We start from the raw sequence: 21,264 nt of genomic DNA, 5'->3' as shown, positions 1-21,264 counted from the left end.
TTAGTTTTGCTTTTTGTTGTTGCTATTGTGTAATTAGTAAATTTACATTTGTTGTTGTTATGCAGCAACAAGGGAGGCAGCAAGATGTCGTGTCTGATTCCCGTGAGTGTGCTCTGACGGCGTCTAAGATTCTTGAGTTGTGTGTGCGTGTGTGTGGACAAAATCTTAGAGCTCTCCTGCTTGAAGTGTCTTGCATTAGCATCTTTGTGAATTTGTCTTTAAGTTGTGGCCAGCGTTTTTATTCAGGCTCATAGCTCGAGATAGTGCTGCCGGTACTATGGTTTGGTGGAAGCCTTGGGAAAGTGTCAACAATAGTTGGAAAGATATAAAGAGTTTTTAAGATGGGACACCTTCCAGGTGCTTAAATAAGATGCAGTCGAGTTAGGAAGACAATCATACAACGAAATTTCTTTCTTTTTTGCTTTCGTTCGCTCTGCTTTTAAGTAGCTCTTAGGACTTCTAAACTATCTTCGCACCATCTGAATATAATCTCTTTTCGTATCTTGATCAGCTGTTCTCTTTGTTGTCACGAAAGTTTGTTAGGAAACCGGCTTTTCGCATGTAGGAGACGTCCGTTCCATTTTACATTGTTTCGTTGGATAACTTGCTTATACTTTTAAGGTATTTTCATAGCGCCACTCTTAAAGAAAATCTCGTTCATATTGGCAAAAACCTGGAACAGCCGATTTTTACAAGCTTCTCTTCCGTGTTCACTTGGTTCGAAGTTTGAATTCTTTAAGTAGATGCATAAGAACCTCTTAACTAATCTTCCGGAGCTTCTGCGAGTTATAATCGATGTGTGTAGTCTGGCCTATTGACCAAAGTCGACCGCTTCTGGGCGATTGATTTCTACTGGCGACTCAAATTTGAGAGTTCAGGTGCGAATTGGGAGTTTCGCGATAAAAGAGACCTCATGGTGCATGACTCCCTCCTAATCTCACCAAACGCATAATAAACCCTTCTTGGTTCTTAATCCTGGTTTGGTGATCGTTTGTGCCGAGACCCCGCAATTCGACCCCCGCTTTCAGTTGACGTCGTCGTAACTGACCTAATTTTCATTACCAGTAACAATTTACTGGTTTACCGTTCGTCAATTCGCAGGTGGAAATTCTGTTCGTGAGGATTTTTACGGTAACTCAACCATATATACATCGATCTTCATTTTGTATCCAGCCTTATATAAACGGTTCCAAATGTTATCCACAAAACCATAATTACCTGCGGTTGGTTAACTTTAGAAATTACTTTTCTTAGCCTGCGCCGATTTTTGACGCTGAGGAACTTTTTTAGTAGAAAGCCTATTAGAAAATATGTATTATACTGCAAAAGTAATGGAGAGTAATGGACCTAATATAATCGGGTAGGCAACTACTGCCGAAAATTCGACCGAAGCAGACTCTTTTTTTTTTAAAGCAGATTCGCGGATTTTAGAAGTATTGAAGAAGAGACGACGAACCGTAATTCCACAGAAAAAATTGTCACCATATTTCTGGGATTTATAAGGTGTGATTTACAGCAGCCACCGACTACCTGGAGGGGGAGAAATGATCAAAGGGTTCTAGGTTCAGACTAATTGGACAACATCCATTGTGTTGAGCTGAGATACTGCTCTGAACTGGTGACCAGGGGTTGAACCCCATACACACATCACATACAACCATCGCTCACACAAAAACGAGCCTAAATTCCCAGTAAAACACCTTCGTCGCTTAAATAATTCGCGCGTAAATGAGACTAATTGGACAGATTCAACGTTGATTTCCTGCAAAAAAAATATTGTTAGGCGAAGAAACATGTCCTATCCAGGTTTTCCCAAATATTTCCCTCCGTTCGACATTTTTTTGTTTCCAAACGGACTAGCTAGGCCAACATTTTAGTGGAATTCAAAGGATTGTCACCAGGAGACCCACTTAGTTGACCTCCAGAAAATTTACAGCAGATTGCTTAAAGAAGAATTGTTGGAGAATTGAATGAAGAATCCAAATATATCGAAGTAGCAGGGGGTTGAGAAACTGTACAACATTTTTCCAGAGCTTTGCTTTTTTTGAGGTTAAGTAATTACTGAATCCTCGTAAAGAGACGATCTTGTATATTGTCTAAAAATATATTTAAACTGAGTACATTTTATGAAGCCAACTTGTTTATTTATGCACTTTTATTACGTTTCGCTAACCATTTTTCGTATAGTTTTATAAATTATGCTAAAGGGAAGAATCTCTTTACATGCAACAACAATAAGAAGTTCACTCGAGCGCCAGTTAGATGGCATTATGGAATAAAAGTGGGAGTATATTCAACTTTTAGTGGTCTTTCAAGTATTTACACACACACGCACACACACACATATGCATACATGGGTCATTAACCGCCATGCAAAGCAAAATCATAGAAACAAAAACATAACTTCAAGAGACATATGAAAATGCGATGCTGCCATCTCGCGTTTATGCATTTGCGAGGGGAATGCCCCTGCATAATATTCATATGTGCGTATGTATGTGTGTGCAAAGACAAAAAAATTGCCGCAACTTTCAAGCTGAAATGGCAATTCAACGAAGACACACACATCTATGCTCATATAGTATGAAGGGGCTGGTGGGCGGAACGCAGTGGCAAGCCCAAAGGCAACTGCAGCGTAAAAGCCAACAACAAGCAAACAACAGCGACAACAAGTCCAAATGCCAATGCCGCTGGCAGCAACAACAACAATGCAACAAACAACAGAAGCATAAATATGGCAGACGAGAAGAGTAACTGTTACTAACAACAACAAAAACAGCGAGCAAGCATAGACATTAAAGCAAGAACAACAAATTGAACTCACGCATACACACACACACATATGAAAACATGAGGGCTTTGCAGTGACATGCAAAAGCTAACGAAATGTTTTTCATGTAAAAATTGCATTTCAAAACTAAACGGTGAAATTTTCACATATAAAAATGCTAGTAAAATATGAAAATTGCAGCAGCGCGGGGCATAATTTGCAGAGACTGCTTTCCTGCGGCATGTAGCTACAACTACAGCAACAACATGGCAACTATTGCGCGAAGGCTTTGCGGATGCCTTCGGGAATAGCGCAAGAATGGCTTAAGGACACATAACTGTCTGGAAATATACGCTGCAGCTTCGTGCTTGCAACAGCTAACGGCACTTCTTATAGTTTTGTTGTTGTGTATGTAATTGTAGCCATAAGTCAGGATCGAAATAGTCGCGGGAAGCACGCTGCACACGAAATGAGTTGCAGCAACAACAACAACTAATAGAACTTTGCATGATGGCAGTGTCCGCGTAAAATCAAGAAATTTCCTAATTTTGAGAAGAGGAATCAGCCATAAGGAAGTAACATAGAGCATAACAAACTGAGGATGTTTAAATTTCAAGCATTTGAGAGCTCGTGAATACTTGTCGGAAGATGTAAATATGAAGCTTTCTTATTTGAAAAAGCCAATTCGAAAACATCTTTAAGACCTAAAATATAAAAAATAAAGCTTTGGGATACCAAAAGGAGGATATGAATAGTGCAGCGGTATTCCTCCAAAGGAAATTCAGACGGCATTTTGGCGGCACTCCCTCGAGTTGATGAATCATTATGTGGTTAGTAAACATGTTTTTATCGAATCAGAAAGTATCGCAAGAAGACCATTTCATCGATATCCGTATGTTCGTGTTCAAGAAACAATCGCGGCTGTTGTTTCGTCAATTCAGGCAAATCCAAGAGTTTTGAATCGCAACTTACGCAAATGGTCATTACAACGAATAAATCATTATGACTTAAACATTTTTTCCGTACAAAGTTCTAATAACAAGTCGGTTAAATCCTTTAACTTTGACTATTCGCCTGGAATTTTGCAAAAAAAAAATATTAAAATTTGAAAAGAAATTCAAATATCAAGAAACTCCACTTATCGCTGGCCCCCAAGGTCACCTGACCTGACTGCACCACATTTTTTTTTGTGGAGTTATGTCAAGCAAAAGGAGTATAAAACTGAGCCCAGAAATCTGACTAATTAAACAGTCTATTAAATCGTTAATTAAGGCAATCCGCACCTCAACCATTCAAAAAAGTTTTCTCTCCCTTCAACTCTCTCTTTATTCTTTTAAATAAATCGATTTCAAATTAAGTTTTACTTAATCTATATATAAACGTACGAAAAGCTTTGTATTCAAGCGATATAAATATAGGAAAAGAGGTAATGCTGCAAGAGTTACCTATACTTGATCTTTAACCTTATACATCAGCTGAGGATACAGCTGAACTGTCGTTAGACGAGCGCCTTATTCAAAGTTTCTCGAAATTTTCATGGATCATATGGAAACTCTTAGGACTGTTAAAGAACGGAATTATAATGACCAACAATACGTTCGTACTTATGGTATTTTGCAGCGAGATATTGATCTTATATACAGAGGTCTAAACTAGTTGATGTATTGGATCATGCGAGATCTCTTACCGATGAATATCAAGATCAAGAAAGCAGTACTAAGGTCTGGGAGAACTGAAAATCCACGCTACTTATAATGGGTATGCTGTATGAGATACTGCCATTACATACAACATCTTTCCAATACTACTCCACCTCATATGTCTCAATGATTATTACTTTCATACGATCTATTGATTTCGAGTAGAGTAATAGCACGAGTGAATGCGCCACTTATTGAAAATATCTCTGTTGATGAAGAAACTGTGTCCGAAAAGGTATGTAAACCAAATCCTCGAGGTCCTCAGGTTTTCAGTGACATTTGACTACAGAATTCAATGTTTTAGTATTTGAAATATTATGAAAATATTCAATTTATATTCAATACCATACCAGAGGTATTCAGTTAGATGAAAAATAAATTGTCGTGAAACACCTCAACGAGCATTTGTTTGTAACGTTTTCGACATTTGGTTGAATCTTTAAATTCTCTCTCTTACCTAGTACCAATACAAATTGCTATAATCTATATTAATTCTCCGGAGATTATTTTATGTGAAATATATTGTTCTGTTGAAATTTACCTAGAACACATTATATACACGAACTTACCTTAATCCCCAATTGTCTCGTTTCAGGTAAGCTTCTCGCAGTATTTTTCCACAACAATACTATTTGCTTATCGCACTAAACTAAAAATACCGTTCAATGTAAGTATTTAAACAAATGAAAGAAACTGAAAACTGAATAAATAGCATGGCGAGTAATCGTCTAGACGGTCATAAACTAAAAAAAAAAACAAAAACAAAAAAAAATACTTTGATACAGCTAAGTAAGTAGATAAAACCTAGATTGTGATAAAGCTTTAAACAACAAATATGCAAAACCATAAAATATAATAAAATATAGATAAAAAGCGCTGTAATGAAGAAACAAAAATAAAATCTGACCCAGTTAGAGAAACGTAAGCAAATAATGGAGCGTAAAGTAGTAATAAAAGTTAATATTTGAAGCATGAAAAGGCGAACACAACTCGCTCATACTATGTAGAGATATAGGCAATGCAAGCCGACTTGGAGCGGCCGCATGACTAAATGGAGAAATCCGGTTGTGCTGCCACTTGAGTTATAGTCAGAGTTCAAGCACCAAATACACTATTGACCTTCACAAAGCTGTTCAAATATACAAGTACATACATACATACATATAATGTACATATATAAAGACATATATTTGTAAATACATAACAATATTTGTACGGCTTTAAAGAGACTTAAAAAGGAAATTGAAAGTTTTAATTTTAGTGGAAGAAAATAATTAAAGAAAAGTAATTTAAACTCATACAAAAAATATATTAAAATAAATTTTTAATGGTTTTAAAAATTTCAGAAATCGGATAAAAATATTAAAACCGTTCTTCCGTCCTTACCTTTGAGAGAAGACAAAATTTTTGTCTTTACGTTTTTTGTATGGAAAACTTTTTTATTTGAGAAGATATCTTAATGAAATTTAGCACTGAGTATTGTCCTAACAAAGGCTATAATGCCAGAATATCTGGTCCAGATCGGACCACTACAGCATATGGCTGTCATACAAACTTACCGAACAAAATCGAGTTCTAGTAAGAAAAACTTTTTTATTTGAAAAGATATCGTCACGAAATTTGGTATCGGATATTGTCCAAAACAGGGCTACAATATCAGAACATATTGTTCTGATCGGATCACTATAGCATATAGCTGCCATACAAACTGTCTGATCAAAATCGAGTTCTTGGATGGAAAACTCATTTATTTGATAAGATATCGGACAGTACAGCATACATACTGATGATAAATCCATAGATGAGCTCATAATTCTGAATTAGTCGCATTACAACAACAACAATTGACGATGATTTGCGTCAAACTGTTTATTTCGTAAACAAATATGTAAAGTTACGCCGTAAATTGCCAGCGACATGCGATCAGCATGGCAAAACACGTGGTAGATATAATGCAAAAACTAAAAAAACAACAACAAAAGCAAAACTTCTAAATAAGTCAGCACGAACTATATAGTATACTAAATCCAAAGACAATAAGCTAAAAAAATGTAGCAAAACCCTAACAATAAAACAGTTAAAAAAACTAAAAAAAACCCAACAATAAATTCGCTTAAAATAAATGCATACAATACAAAAAGATAACAATAGAAACAACAAAGCGCAATAAATGCATATCCAGCGCAGCAATAAATAACAGACACTGTTCACTGTTCAGGGTTACCAAGCAGATTAGAAAGTGAAGGCGATACAAACACACACAAAAAGAAAACGAAACACAAAAATGTGCATTTCGGGAAAACTTAGCTGCGAAAAATACATAAAAAGAAAACGCAATGCAACAACAACAAAATAACGAAATTATAATTGTGTCACGTGCGCAGCCACGAAAGGCGAAGGAGTTGGTAGCACCAAGTCAACGAAAAAAAAACGCAAACCGAACAACAAAAAATCCAGCGTGTTGAGAAAAAAGTGCAAAATTTTAAAAATTCAAGAGACGCTGCCACGAGCATTCGTACTTGAAAGTTGCTAGCGACGAGCGGCGCGCAGCGACACATTTGGTGTTGAAATCGCATTGGGGCGCGAATGTGTCGGCCGCAGCGGCGGTGGCAGCTGCAGAAAGTGCGATAAATTTCAATTGCAGCACCGGCAGCTACAACACCAGCAACCACAATGGCGGCGGCGCAGTAACAAAAGCCGACGCAAATAAATAAATTGCAAGCGACAGATAAGCGGGAACTTTCAGCGAACGCAAGCGGCGCTTTGCCAGTTGCCGTTGAAAGGCGCCAGCAGCGCGCTACGGTGCATAAAGCAAGCGGCAGCACAAGCGAGTGTGCGTGTATGGGTGTGTGTGTGTGCGTGTGAAGCGCGTGCAATTGGCATTTTCATGGTTAACAGTCGAAAAGTTGCCGCCAATGAAAGGCAAAAGGCAAAAACCAAACGAAAACTTGTTCCACTTTCACGGCAAAAGAATTCGCATAGTGAAAATGCATGAAAAAAACGCACAAGCATACATACATGCACATTTGCCAAACAAGCAAAACTCATGCATGGGGAGCCAACAAAAACGGCGCAAAAAAGCAACAAACGCTCGCGCGCACAAATGAAACACGAAAAGGCAACTGAAATTAAACTGCATTGCTGCGCCTGCTTTGCAACACTTTCGCTACAAAGCGCCAGCTGGCAGCAACAACAAGCAACTAACAGCAAATTTGCGCCGCCACAATGCCACGGGTGCGCAGCATTTTGTGGCAGCAATGAAAAGTTTGTTTTTGCAGCTGTGCACTCGGTTGTTGTTATTGGGTTTGGCTATATTGCGGCTTGTAAATGCATATAATCGGCCATAAATCATTGAAGAGATAGCAATTGTGTGTTAAAAATGCTTTCGATATGGATTTTTGTGTTTTTGGCCTCCACACCCAAAATATTACTCATACGCTGTGGCGCACTGCGTGGCGAGGCGAAATGAAATTAAGCGCTTTTAATTGCTGGCATTTCGCAAGCAAACTGGAAATATTGTTGCGCTTGTGACCACTGAGAGCTCTGACGCTCAGCCATGATTATAAAGTTCTTTGTGATAAGAATTTTCTGCCAGACTGAGCGTTATTGCAGCTTGATTTCGATGTGCTTGTATGCGAAATGGATTGTTATGGCAGAGAGACAGGCAGCAAATAATGCGAAATTCCGAAATAATATTAACATTAGTTATGTGCATGATGTATGAATGTTGTACGTTTATATATTCGTAAAAAATGGGCGTGTATCGTTTTTGTATCATAATTCTGCCATTATTGCTGTCAAACTTATGACCGCTTTAAAATGACGGTATCCACATACTCAGCGGTTTGTGCTTATTGTAGTTGAATAACTTTATTATACACCGAACAGCTTGCTACGAAGCTCTGAACTCCGAACTTTGAAGAAAACGTCGGAGACGCTGCAGATGTGTATATAAATGATCAGCTTGACGCGCTGAGTCGCACTTTTTCCGTCTGCCTTTCCATCTCACTTAATTTTTCAGATATCGTTCTAAAATTCTGCTCACCTCCGTTTCTTCGCAAGATGACGGTCATTTTATGGAATCGCCGAAATCGGAGGTTTGTAGCATATAGCTGTCATATAAACTGAACGATCGGAATCAAGTGCTTGTATGGAGCACTTTTTTATTTTACAAGATATCTTCATGAAATTTGACAATAATTAGTGCCCAGAGTAATGATACAATCTCCAAAGTTTTTATTCAGATCGAAACAGTATGTCATATAGCTGCCATACAAACTGACTTATAAAAATGAAATGCCTGTATAGAAACCTTTCGTGTTTCACGAATATCTTGACAAAGTTCACCAAGATTAATTATCTACGGCACCACTACAATCTCCGAAAGTATTGTACATGACGAACTAGTATGGCATATTGCTGCCATGCAAACTGACCAATCAAATTTTAGTTTTAGTATGAATATCTTTCATATTTGATGAGATATCTTCACGAATTGCCCAATAATCTATTGTCTATGGCTCCACTACAATCCCAGAACATATTGTTCAGATCGGACTACTACAGCAAATAGCTGCCATACTAACTGACCAATCGAAACCCATTTTTTGTACAGAAATCTTTTTATTTGACACATTTTCCTTTTCAGAATTTGACAAAAATTATTGTCCAAATCAACGTTGCAATCTCAGAACACAACGCCTTAATATGGTTTACTTTTATCACGTCAAATTCAATGAAAGCTGTTGTCAAAATAATGACAATTTATAACAATATTTGTGAGTCGATTTTTTAAACAAAACTTATGTATTTTGACATTCACCAAACGAGTAACGAGTTGGTTTAAAATGCCGCCAGAGTTTGAACTATTTATTATTGTCATTTGACTGCCACTTTCGTAATTAAATTTGACATATTGCCAGTCGCGCATTAGTGTTGAGAGTCGGTCACACTCCAGCAATGACCGGCACTAATTTTTTTTTTATCAATATTTTTTTTATAATATTAAAGTAGTACATCAAATCAATCAAAACTCATTAAAATTTTACTATAAACGGAATAACTCTAATAAATTATTATGAATATGATTGGAAAGATATTTCTACCCTAACAAATCCCAATAGGAAATATTTACCATGCCATAATATTATCCTCGAATGAAATAAATTCTATGGTATGTCTGTATATAACCATATACAACCACCTCCATGCCCAACTATCGAACAGATCTTCTGACTAAATATTTATTGCATGTAACTCAGAAAAACTATGTTATGACATTTTGATTAGAATTCGCTCTCTCGGTACATCGTTTCACATTAGTGAAGCTCGAACTGGTCTTCAAAAATGTAAAACAGTTTTCGTTCTTTGTCAAAATACTGTGGAATTCTAAAATATCATACACGACGACAAACATTTGCTGATAAAATTATTTTAGTGTTCAGAGACCAACAAAAGTTCTGGGTTCAATGAACTTTTCTTTTCAACAACACATAACACTTTATTATTGTTTTACTTCTCTCTAAAACGCACGCATTAACACTTTGCATTTGCTTGAGCAAAAATCTATTATGTTAGAACAACAACAATAGTTAAATGTTGTTAAAACAAAAACATTAGTGGTTCGGTGTTGGCACCGTCTGCGAGCAAAGAACAAAAAGGTGCACAGGCAGATACAAGTTTGATGGAAAAAGAAGTGAGAAAAGAGAAAGATAGAGAGAGAATGGATACTGCACAAAGTTCGAACGAAAGAGTGAAATGCTTTTAAGAAAACGAAAATGAATTAAAGAAATGGAAAATTATGCTCTCTGCAGAGAGAGAGGGAGAGCTGAGTTTTATTATTCCAGAAACAGCGTTGCAGAATTGAAATTTTTAATGCGTATTTCGAGAGATCTCGACTTTAATATTGTTTTTTTTTTTTTTTATTAATTTATTATTATAATGAAAATAGGTTGAAGTTTGATTAGAAATACGAAAAAACTTTTTAGACCACTTAATATTTGTTTTTTGTAAAACTTTGCATTTTTTATTGTTGAAAAATTATGCAAAATATTTTTCTACTTGTTCAACTTACCTTGAATCTATAACTTTGTCTATTAAAATAATTTGGCTAAAAAAATTATATTTTTAAATAGTTTACAGACTAAGCAGGGCTTAAAAAACAAATTAAAATTTTATCATCAATAATTCTTCTCTAAAACTATGTATTCTATTTTATGTTTCTGCAGTAACTTATGGTCCTCTTCAGTGAAAATATACTAACGTCAGGAAAAGCTGAGCTCGGATGCCGCCAAATATTATATACTTGTAGTTTCTTTAAGGTCAAAATGCGTGGACTTATTTTCAAAAATGAATTTGAATTCAATACCCGTTATTCGTCGAAATTGTCAATCGATTACTAAAAGCCGCCATAAAACTAGTTGAAATACTGAAACAATTTAATCCAATTTCACTCCACATCACATTATTCTCAGTAAAAGATAACCACTTATTTCATAAAAATATCTCGTAAGTTTATCCACATTTTTGTTATAGATCCCGACATAAGTTTAAAGCTTGCCATATTCGGTAACTGGGGACCTTGAAAAGTTATGGTACGATTTCTAACAATTTTCATTGAGAAGTGTCTACCTTGGTCTATGCAAAATCCTATTCCGATATCCTCATTGGTGTTCTATTTATTTATTTGAGTAACTCTGATGAAATTTTTATTATGCTGGAAAGTAATTGTGGTTTTAGTCCAATTTCACTCAACCTGAAAATGTGACATAACGGTGTAAAAGTAGTGCTTTGCACAAAATTTGGTTAAAATCCGTCGAGTGGTTTTTGGGTTGCTACAGTTTATCTAAAAGTGTCCAAATCATAAAATCACTTTGTCCCCCCAGCCTAACAATATTGATGCAAATAATTAGTTTATAGCATTATTACACAACCATTAAGTGAACAAAATTAAAAAAAAGGTATAAAAAGCGAGATCCTTTGCTGTTTGGCTTCAGTAATATTTTACTTACGGAACGAATAGCAGCTCAAAAAAAATTGAATGAAGCAATGACCGAGCCTTACATTTTACATGACTTAAAGCCAGTTAATGTGACAGAAGATAGTGCAAACAATTTTTCTGAAGAAGCAGAACAAACTTTAGTATTCCCTCAGCACTTGGAACTAGGGAGTGACTATGCAGATCAAACGATTGTTCAGAATTCACCCTTAAAATGCTTTTCCGACGAGTTAGAGCAAAGCACTGAAATTCGGAATATTAACTCAAATCCACCGCTCACATATGGTGAAAAAAATGAAAAATGCTATGATTTACATATCTTAGGACTAAATGGCACAGCCGTATTGCAGCAAGAATACAACAAAATTGACTGGGACACAGTTTCCCATGTTACACGCGCACTTTCACGGATGGTATTCGACCACGAAACGCTTGCTACTCATACATGTTCCCTCTTGTCCATACCGTATCTCACCTCACGAAAACCGCAACTGAATCCACTCGTAGTGGATGATATCATATATTGTGTAAAAAATGTATTTAAATGCTCTGAAAGAGAAATTCGTAAGGCCATCAGGCGATTGTGCATCGAAGAGAGAGTATACGTAAACCGTCGAAGGAAAAAAGAGTATTTAAAAAATGGAAGAGCACAGGTTGAAAATGAAAGATCACAGGTGTAGTTGACATAATACATTGTAGGATGTAGTTTTGCCTAAATTTTTTAATAGATTACAAAGTAACTGATTTGTAACAAGTGTGTTAGCCGTGCTCCGTAATAAACAGTGTCCAATTTCGACTTAGTGTAAGTGTTATTTAAGACTATCTGACTTAATTTGCATCTCGAACTTCAATCGAGCCAATATTTTAGAATGGTCTTCTGCGCCATCTAGCGGTTATTTTTATTCTTATAAGAATACTGAAGCTAAAATGAAATTTTAATGAAATTAGTTCAGCGAATTTAGTAAACATTGTATTGTAAATAAATTAGTTATATCAAATAGAATGCTCTTTTTAGACACTTATTATATTTTATGTATTGATAGTATCCCGAAATGGATTTTTGAGGCCTAAAAATAGACATATTTCAAAGCAGTATTTCCATGCAGCCTGTCTCCCGAACAGTCCCTATATTTTATAAAATTAAACACAAAACAACAAAAATAAGAGATTCGTCAAATTTTATGTATATTTTTCTCTCTCAAAATTTGCAAAACTTATTTGCATCTCTCAAATTTGTAAATTTTTTCGCTTCGTCTCCGCATTTTGAAGAGATCACAGCTCGAATTGTTTTCTCTGAGCATTTAAATCGTTTCTGTATACAATAAATTATATCAGCTACTTTGTCTGGATCCAATCTGGGCTTTTTTGTATCTTTATGCTTATAGTACAATGGCGCGATCCTGCCGCTGAAGGAGTGCGTAGCAAGCGTTTCGGCGCCAAATACGCACATAAGCAGTTTTCGTGTTGCAAACGAACTGCTAGACCAACGAATCTTGTCGTACTTCGCTTTCGGTATCGTTGTACCGTTCGGTCCTAGTTTTATCATATGTGCGTCCTCATCTGTTTCTTGCTCAGTTATATTCGAGCTGCTGATATCGTCAGTTATTTCAGTTGAGTACTCATCGGAGAGTTGTTCTCTGTCACTCTCGTTGTCACGTTCATTCGGTTCTTCTTTGATTAATTGACGTTCAGTATTAGTCACTTCTTCTCTTACTTGATCGTGTGCCGATGTTTGCGCTGTAACTTCTTCTTGTTTTATCTGGTGGTTCTGAATTGTTGGTGTTATTTGTACTGCAGTTTCTTCTGGTTCTTTCTTGAATACAGTTATAAGTACGGTGTGTGTTTTGTGTGGAATTTCCTCTTCGTTAGTGTTAGGTTTTGCATTATCAACGTACATGTATTTTGAAGGTCTTATTATTTCGGGTGCAATATTTCTTACGTTTGAATGTGTTACATACACCGAATTCAAAGGTTCCTCGTAGGGAATACGTTGTCTTTTGGCTGCATTGCTTTTATTTTGTAGATTGCGTCTGCGCTTCAGGCATGTGGTGAACAGAGTGTTTGGTAAGAGAGTGTTAGAAATTTTACGCAATATTTGACCCATAAAAGTCTTTTAAAAATACAGTGTTTACTAAAATTAATATTTGAACCTCTTAGAGTTTTTGTAGCCAGCAATGACCGCATGTGTATGACCATAAAGCGAAGGTGGCTCGGCTTTTATGCTTTTTTACAAGTATCAAGCAGGTAAAATGTTGCTTCTATTAAGTTGAGAGAGAGAGAGCGAGAGCGTGGGTTACATACTATGAATTTAGGACAGTGTGTTTGTAGGTATACAAAAAAAAATCACGCTTAATACTTATCATTCTCATCTCAATCAGTTTATTCGAGAGAAAATATATTCCATGTAACTCTGGATAACTGCTCGTTTGAGTTCGAGCTGTATTGTACCTTTCACCGAATCACGAGCTTTCATTTTGCGAACGAAAGCTTCTTCGTAAATTGTTTATATGTTTGACCGAGAGCAGAAAAGAGAAGACTATTTGCTTTTGGAGTTACAATCTTTTGAAATAAGCTTCGCAAATAATTTTTGGAAAAAATTTGGGTAAATTTTCAACTTTTAGACCTTTTACCTTTGACAAAACAGTATTATTTTATATTTTTCCTAGCTATGGAAAAATAAAAAAATAAAAATTATTTTTGTCTAAGAAAATTAAAAATATTTAGAAGGCGAAAGAAATTTGCATACTTTAAAGAATAAAATATTGGTGTCGGAATATAATAGATTTCTTGAGGCGGCCTTAGGAAATTTTCAGTTGATATTTTACACTCGCCTTCAAAGTAATCCGCACTTATGCCAATGATTTTTGCAGTCCCAAAACTTAAGAAAAGCATGTATGTTTTCTAAAGAATTAATAAAAATTAAACAAATTATTATTTTGGTGATAAGTTACTTGAACTTGCCAAGGATTTGCTTTAATCTGGAAGCGAAGAATACCAACTACCTCTTTAAATTTATTTATACTCTAAATGCGGAGTTTTTCTCTACTTTTTCAAGCGTATTTTGACAATTATTCCTTTAGAAAATTCTATATCTTTAAAAACCAACTAAAACCACTAAAGGTAATCACTCAAATTTAAGCAAACGTATTGAAATCAATAAATGATCCAAGTTTAGACGAAATAGAAAGAGGATTTCTTTGTTAATAGTGTATGTTTGTAATTTCTAATAAAATATTTCATTTTTTAGATGAGAAAAAAATTATTGAAAAAAGGCCGTTTTTTACCCGAGGAAACCTATGTAACCCGTTAATAACATGATCGTAATTTGATACTCGTCAAAGCCTCAGTTCGGTTGGTTACCTGGACTGGCCTTGATTGATCACCACATTTTACATAACGTGATTATTTCGATTTCTACCGCTGAGTATTGTGTATTGAGCAGGTAGAAGAAAAAGTAATATTTTCATTAATATTTCGGGCATATGCGGCATTGAGGTATCGGGATAACTGGGAAAAAAATCAGAAAAATACTAAATTAAGTAATTTGTGATAATGTGTAATGTAAAATATTTAATAACCAAAATTTTAACTGGTTAATTACTGTACTAATGACCTAATTATCTTCTTTGTGCTTGTTAAAGGTTTCCCCTTTATATTCATATTATCATATGAATGATATTTATATGCAAATTAATTTTCTCTACTTGCTTTGCATGTAACTTTTAAACATCGAATACATAAATACATGTATATAATACACAAGTTTATACTGATAATCGCTTAGCCTTGAATTTGGTCGTTGATATCAAATTGATGGCGATACTTTACGCATATATGTTTACATACACATTCTACACTTATGTACTAGATTTTTAAAATTTCCACATTTATTTTTATATTATTTCATTGTAAAAAAAAACAATAAAAATAAGAGCAAAAGAAAATATTACAAAAACAAGCTGCACCTCCCCTAACCAGTGACTCACTCATGCTGGTTTTTACAGCTTTTCAATGACTCTTTTTTGTTTAATTTTACGGACATTAGATGTCGCCACTGATATTGCTCATTCGCATGTGTATGAGTGCGTTGTTATTATTTAGCATTTTAATCACTCTTTTCGCATCATCTCCATTGCACTGCGGCTAGGCGCTTGGCATTTACGCTTTCGCTTTCAGTTGCAAATGTTTTCGTTTGCTAATAAATTCATTTTTACTTAGAGCCTCTAATTGAATTTTGGGATTTCGTTTGCTGAATTCAGAAATAACAAAAAAAATTACAAATTTAATGAGCGAAATATTCGTGTAATGTGATCTCTCATTCTGAACAACTGTGCCTAAGAGCGAGCTTTGCCTGTGGGTCTAAAATCAGTTTCGTGCCAGCGATTTTTATGTCGAAGTTTAAAAAATCTGAATAATCGGTTGTATAGGAGTTACGTGATATAGTCGTTCGATCTGGTCGATTCCGACAAATGATCAACAGAATACCAAAAAGCATCTACGACTTAATTTTCAGATCCATAGTCTCTTGGGCAAATTTGTTCAGCAGGTTTGGTAGAACAATTCCTACATGCGCAATTTTTTTGTTGGCTCCCTGTAAATCGACCCGCTCTAGTATATTATATTTATACTCCTATCATCCCGTTGTCAACAAGTTGTTCCATAATGTGTTTTGGTTAAAATTTGCATCTTTAAATTTTTGAGACTTTTAGTACATAGCAATATAGTAAAAGCACTGTGAAAAGCTGCTCTATAAAAGCCCACTGTCATCTTACCATTTTGTGCAAGTTCCAGTCAAAATTTCATCTTTGCAATGTTTGAAGACAGTGTCGTCTCATTTTTCTCTCTGGTGCTCTCGCAAGATAGTGTGTGGGTGGACCAGTCACAGATAATGGTTCTGGCAGTATCAGTTTAGCAATGTTTTTAGCTCAGTTTGTCCCTTTTTTTGGGTAAATTGTCTGACAACGCACTACCTTCTTATAGGTAAATCTACAGGGCCAGAGACCCATTTAAGTTTAAAATGGTTATATACTTTTCAAATACAAAAGGATCAATGAACATCTCTTGGTAATAGTACAGAAGTAAGTAGTTTGCAGTAATCCGGGTTTATTTCGCTTTCCTAGATTCTATTGTCGTGTAAATCGTCTTAAGGTCTGCTTTTACACTATATATTGTATAATTAGAAATTGAGATGCATTTCTTAGTCACTGTGGAGTGAGTAAAAAATATGGGCATACCACTGAGGGGTAACTTTCTGGTGATGTTTGTCTCTTTGTTAAAATTCCTTCCCTCGGCGACATTTCTCTAGGAAGGTAACATAAAGTTAACAATATATGGCATAGACCATAGCCTTGACGTAGCCATACTACAAATAGTCTAACGGCGTCAAATTGCACGACCGAGACGGTCAATTGACTGAGCCATTTTGTGAGACAACATGTTCTCCAAACTTGGTTTTCAATAAATCGATTGTGAAATTCGCTGTGTGACTTGTGACGCCGTCCTGTTGAAACCACTTATTGACCAAGTCCATATCATCCAACTCTTGTCAAAAATATTCGGTTATCATTGAGCGGTAGCGATTGTTATGCACAGTAACGTGACGATCTTGATAATCGCGGAAGAAATACGGCCCAATGACGTCGCCGAATTCGCCACAACGACATCACAGAGATGCCCTAAGCTTAAGATCGATGTGTGAGAGACTGATATGGGTCTTCCTCTTGCTAACGGCAGCAAAATTCTCGACACAACGGACACTGTTTTGTCTCAGTTGCACGGGAACATTTTGTATTGTGCCTATGGATATAAATTTTTCCACTAGACGCTCAATTGTTGATCTGATTGGACGATTATGACAACCATAAATTGTAGCTTATTTTAATAATTTCGACTCGTTGCTGGATCGTATATGTTTCCATGATAAAATGGTAAACCTTACTAAAGAGAAATGTCAAAAGAACGAGAGAAAACATGACGTCTCTCTATTGAAAACCCCGTTACATGATTCTTGGTTCTGGATATGCAATTTTGAGAGACCTTCATTGGCTGTTGGATTTGTCATACTTCCAAGTCGTTATAGCATTAAATTTTTTCGAGAATCTGCTATCTCTCGCTGTGTAGCTGGCTCTCTCTCAAGTATAAAAATGTTGTGAAGGAAAGCTTTGTTGTATTTATATATTTAATATTTAAGCTTTACTGGAGCTTAAAATCCTTTCAATTATTTTTATCGAAAAAATACAATTACAAATAAGCCTAGAGGCCAATCAAGCGCTGAAAGAAAAAACGTATATAAACCAAAAAACAGTTATGAAAGTTTAGCAGCAAAAAATTGTTGCATGAATCAAGCAATTAAAAAAAAATCAATTTCAACAGAATATTTCATTGGCATTCAACCATTGCAATGGATTACATTCGCAGTGACAACAACACAAAAAATATAGTGAAGAATAAAAATGCGTAAATAAATAAAAAAAAACGCAGTTGGCAACGCAGGCTATCGCTGAGCAGCAGCAAATAGTTGAAGTATTTTACCGGCCTGCAACTGCAATTCATGAATAAGTAAACATCGCAGATAAATATGTATGTGTTGTATATATAAATAATGCTTTAAATGTTTGCATATACACATATTTATATGTGTGAGTACCTCTCACATGCGACCATGCAACAATCAAAAAACAATTACTCATGAGAATTCACAACATTTCATAGCAACTAACGTTCAATAAATAAATGGCAACGCCGGCAACGAGAACGAACGCATAAAAGTGCTGCATATTTCAGTTAAAAAAACGGTAAATTCATGCACTCATAAAGTTTGTATTTGCCCATACATGTTGCATGCCGCAAAATGCACACAGCCGCTACGCGTTTTTGTATACTCCCGATTTCGCTCCGCGTCGCTTAAATGCCTTAAATATTTAAATACCTTTTTTGTTTATTGTATAATTTAATTTTTTGTTAAAGTTTTTTTCGCCTTATTTTTATTGTTTTCGCTGCAGTTTTCATTAACATTCACAGCCCCATATTGTTGTTGGCGCTTTTTTGTGCAGCATTTATGTTATTGCTCACTTGAGAGTACTTGTTCCATCGCGCTGAGTTTTTTCACGTTTTATTTAATTGTGCTTTGTTGCTGTTGTTGCTAGTTTCAATGTCGGCTGCTGTCGCTTTTGTTCGACGTTAATGATTTCATTGACCCGTCGGGAATATACGCAATGTCGTCGAAATGTGAGCAGAGTTCATAGTTGATTTTTGTAATTTTAAATATTTTTATTAACTTAATAGTGTAAAAGGAAATGAAACAATTTACTATATTTAAATGATGATCCATTGGTAGGTTCCCTTTTTTCTTTAAGAAAAACGACGTATACTTCAAATTTAATAAGGAATGTTTCTTATCATTCGAAAGAACATTCTTCGGCATTAATTTTTTGAAAATCAACTTTTTTGAATGTTGGCTTCGGCTATGTCTCAGATAGTCCATCCCTTGAGTCCAATTTTCGCTGGGTCGTACAAGCATTTCGGCTTGATAACTGGTTAATGACACGTGTTATGTTTTGCTCCAAGGCTTGGATTGGAACGGGGATTGTCCGCACAGCCTTTAGAATTTACATATTCCCACAGGAGAAAGTCTAGCGGTGTGATATCACATGATCTTGTTGGCGAAACGACTGGCTTATAACGTGAAATTATCTGCTTACCATAGTGTTCTCTCAATAAATTCATTGATTAATGCGATATGTGGGAAGTGATGCCGTCACGAGCTTTAATGGATTCAATGATTTCTGAGAAGTTTTTTTTAGTACGGAATTTAGTTTTTCTAACGCTGACAGTGAACCCAAAGCTAGATAAGGACTGCATGAGCTCATTAGCGATTGCATCAGACATCCATATTCCACTTGTCTGGGCACAGCGGAATAAGCTAGTTGTAGAGGTCACTTTTAGCCAAATCCTATTAGGATCGGAACGAATAGGTGTTCCCTTAATTCGTGCATTCCGGGTGATGGATCTATAGGTCTTGCGCAAGCTCTTTAAGCATTGGTCAGCAAGCAGCAATTATGGGCTTGGGAAAGTCTTCTTTCCCAGAGTGGATCGTTAAAGATCCATGGAACTACTTAGTAGGGTTTTCATGGCCGCGACGTTAGGTGTCCTTACTGGACACTGTCCCCTTGGCACTCAGGTGGTGAAGCTTAAGATTTTGGAGGACACAAATTGTCAAAGTTACAGGGAAGAATATGAGGTGAAATTATCTAGACACTTTCTTCTTCACTGTTGAAGCATCTTAGTTGCCATACTTCCTACGAATCCAGCGAATTGGCTGGAGTAGATATTAGCCGTCGCAATAAATTTGTGACTGGCTCCAGGCGCTTTGCATTTGTGGCCTCACGAAAAGCAGCCTTTATATCTAACTTAACCTTATGTCTTATAGCAACTCGTACTTATACAACGAGAGACATAGATTACTAAAGTCGGCTATTGGAAAAATAATGCATTTATTTTTACTAGTTACTATAATAATTTTTTATAAGCTTTAAGTCTTGACCTCCCAAACGCGCCTCAGTCACGAAGGAAGTATTGAGTTGTCTCGACCTCATATTCTTCCATAAAGCTTCTGGAGATGGCGTTTGGTAAGATTCCCAGCCTTGCCTTATGGACGCCAATAGAGCCTCTTAAAAGCTCCTCAACTAAGGAGAGGCCAGTCTTACTCAGGGCAAAAAGATCATTAGATCTCTTGAGATCGATATTGGGCAAAAGGGCGACAGCGCATGTACCGATGGTAGTCCGGTACTGGCCAAGCTTCCGCGAAGCCCAGCAATCTAGTAGTAGAACACAGTAGGGCACGGTACCGATAGCAGTTCTAGGATGCCTTGCTAGTTTATCAGCTTTACAATTTCCTGCGATTCCGCTGTGACCTGGCGCGCATACCAATCTTATCACAAAGACACTCGATGCTATTGATAGCGAGGTTAGGCACTCTTTGACCAGCCCTGAACGTACTGCTAATGAGTTCAAGGCTAGTAACGCCGCTCTGCTATCTGAGTGGATGATCACTTCTCTGAAGGAGGCTGTACTCTAAAGCAATAAATTTACTACTACCTTAATAGCTGCAACTTCGGCCTGGAAAAACCCGCAAAACCTGAAGCTGTAGTTGATAAAGAACTTCTAACAGTTACCCCTCCGCCAACCTTCTTCCCACACTTTGAGCCATACGTAAAGAACCTTACTGTCCCTCTCCTCCAACGGCTTCGTTACACCGACAACTCCCTCGCCGGCATGTGGGCAGAGAAGGAGCCGCTAGAGTTCAGTTTGGCGACTCCATGATCTAAGTGATCCGGTATGAAGTCAAATTGTATGAGGATTTCTGAGTATTCAGACATGTGTTCTTTTAGGAACTTACTTTCTCTGAGTCTGATAGCAGCCATACACTTCACGACGATGTCTACAGACAATGTGAAAGATGGCGTTAAGTGCCATGGTTGGAGTGGACCTTAGTGCATCACACATGCTGATGAGCGTCGCCCGTTGAACGCTCTCAAGTTTCTTTGCAAGTGTGGTCTACTCTAGAGCCCTCCATCAAAGATTTTTAAATAATGCTAATTAATAATTTTTTACAGCATCAATGACTAAACAATTTTCTAAAGAACAAAAAATCAAATATATTTTGATTCCACAATTTCGCTATTAAACAAGTGAATAAAAAATTATTAGCCATTTACTATGCTTTCTGAGTATTTGCACATTCCAATTCACCGCATAAAACGAATATGTAATACAAACACACGCTATCGGCAGCATTA

General features: G+C 36.3%; 2 protein-coding genes across 3 annotated transcripts in view; one reads left to right on the top strand and one right to left on the bottom strand.

Moving 5' to 3' along the window:
• Positions 1-21,264, top strand: part of LOC105229665 (uncharacterized) — a 339,005-nt gene that overhangs the window by 113,387 nt on the left and 204,354 nt on the right. The window lies entirely within an intron of this gene.
• LOC109579785 (early boundary activity protein 2) lies at positions 11,775-18,860 on the bottom strand. The gene has a single exon (XM_019991575.3). It carries the CDS (start codon positions 13,569-13,571, stop codon positions 12,666-12,668), a length of 906 nt encoding a protein of 301 aa, XP_019847134.2. The 5' UTR covers positions 13,572-18,860; the 3' UTR covers positions 11,775-12,665.

Source organism: Bactrocera dorsalis, chromosome 3 (genome assembly GCF_023373825.1).
Source record: "Bactrocera dorsalis isolate Fly_Bdor chromosome 3, ASM2337382v1, whole genome shotgun sequence".
Taxonomy (NCBI): Eukaryota; Metazoa; Arthropoda; class Insecta; order Diptera; family Tephritidae; genus Bactrocera; species Bactrocera dorsalis.
The sequence above is the reverse complement of the archived record's forward strand: the minus strand, read 5'-3'. Positions and strand labels throughout refer to the sequence as shown.

What these genes read in the sequence shown, in the direction of transcription:
- LOC109579785 (XM_019991575.3), bottom strand. Translation starts at nt 13,571, where the DNA reads ATGGGTCAAATATTGCGTAAAATTTCTAACACTCTCTTACCAAACACT.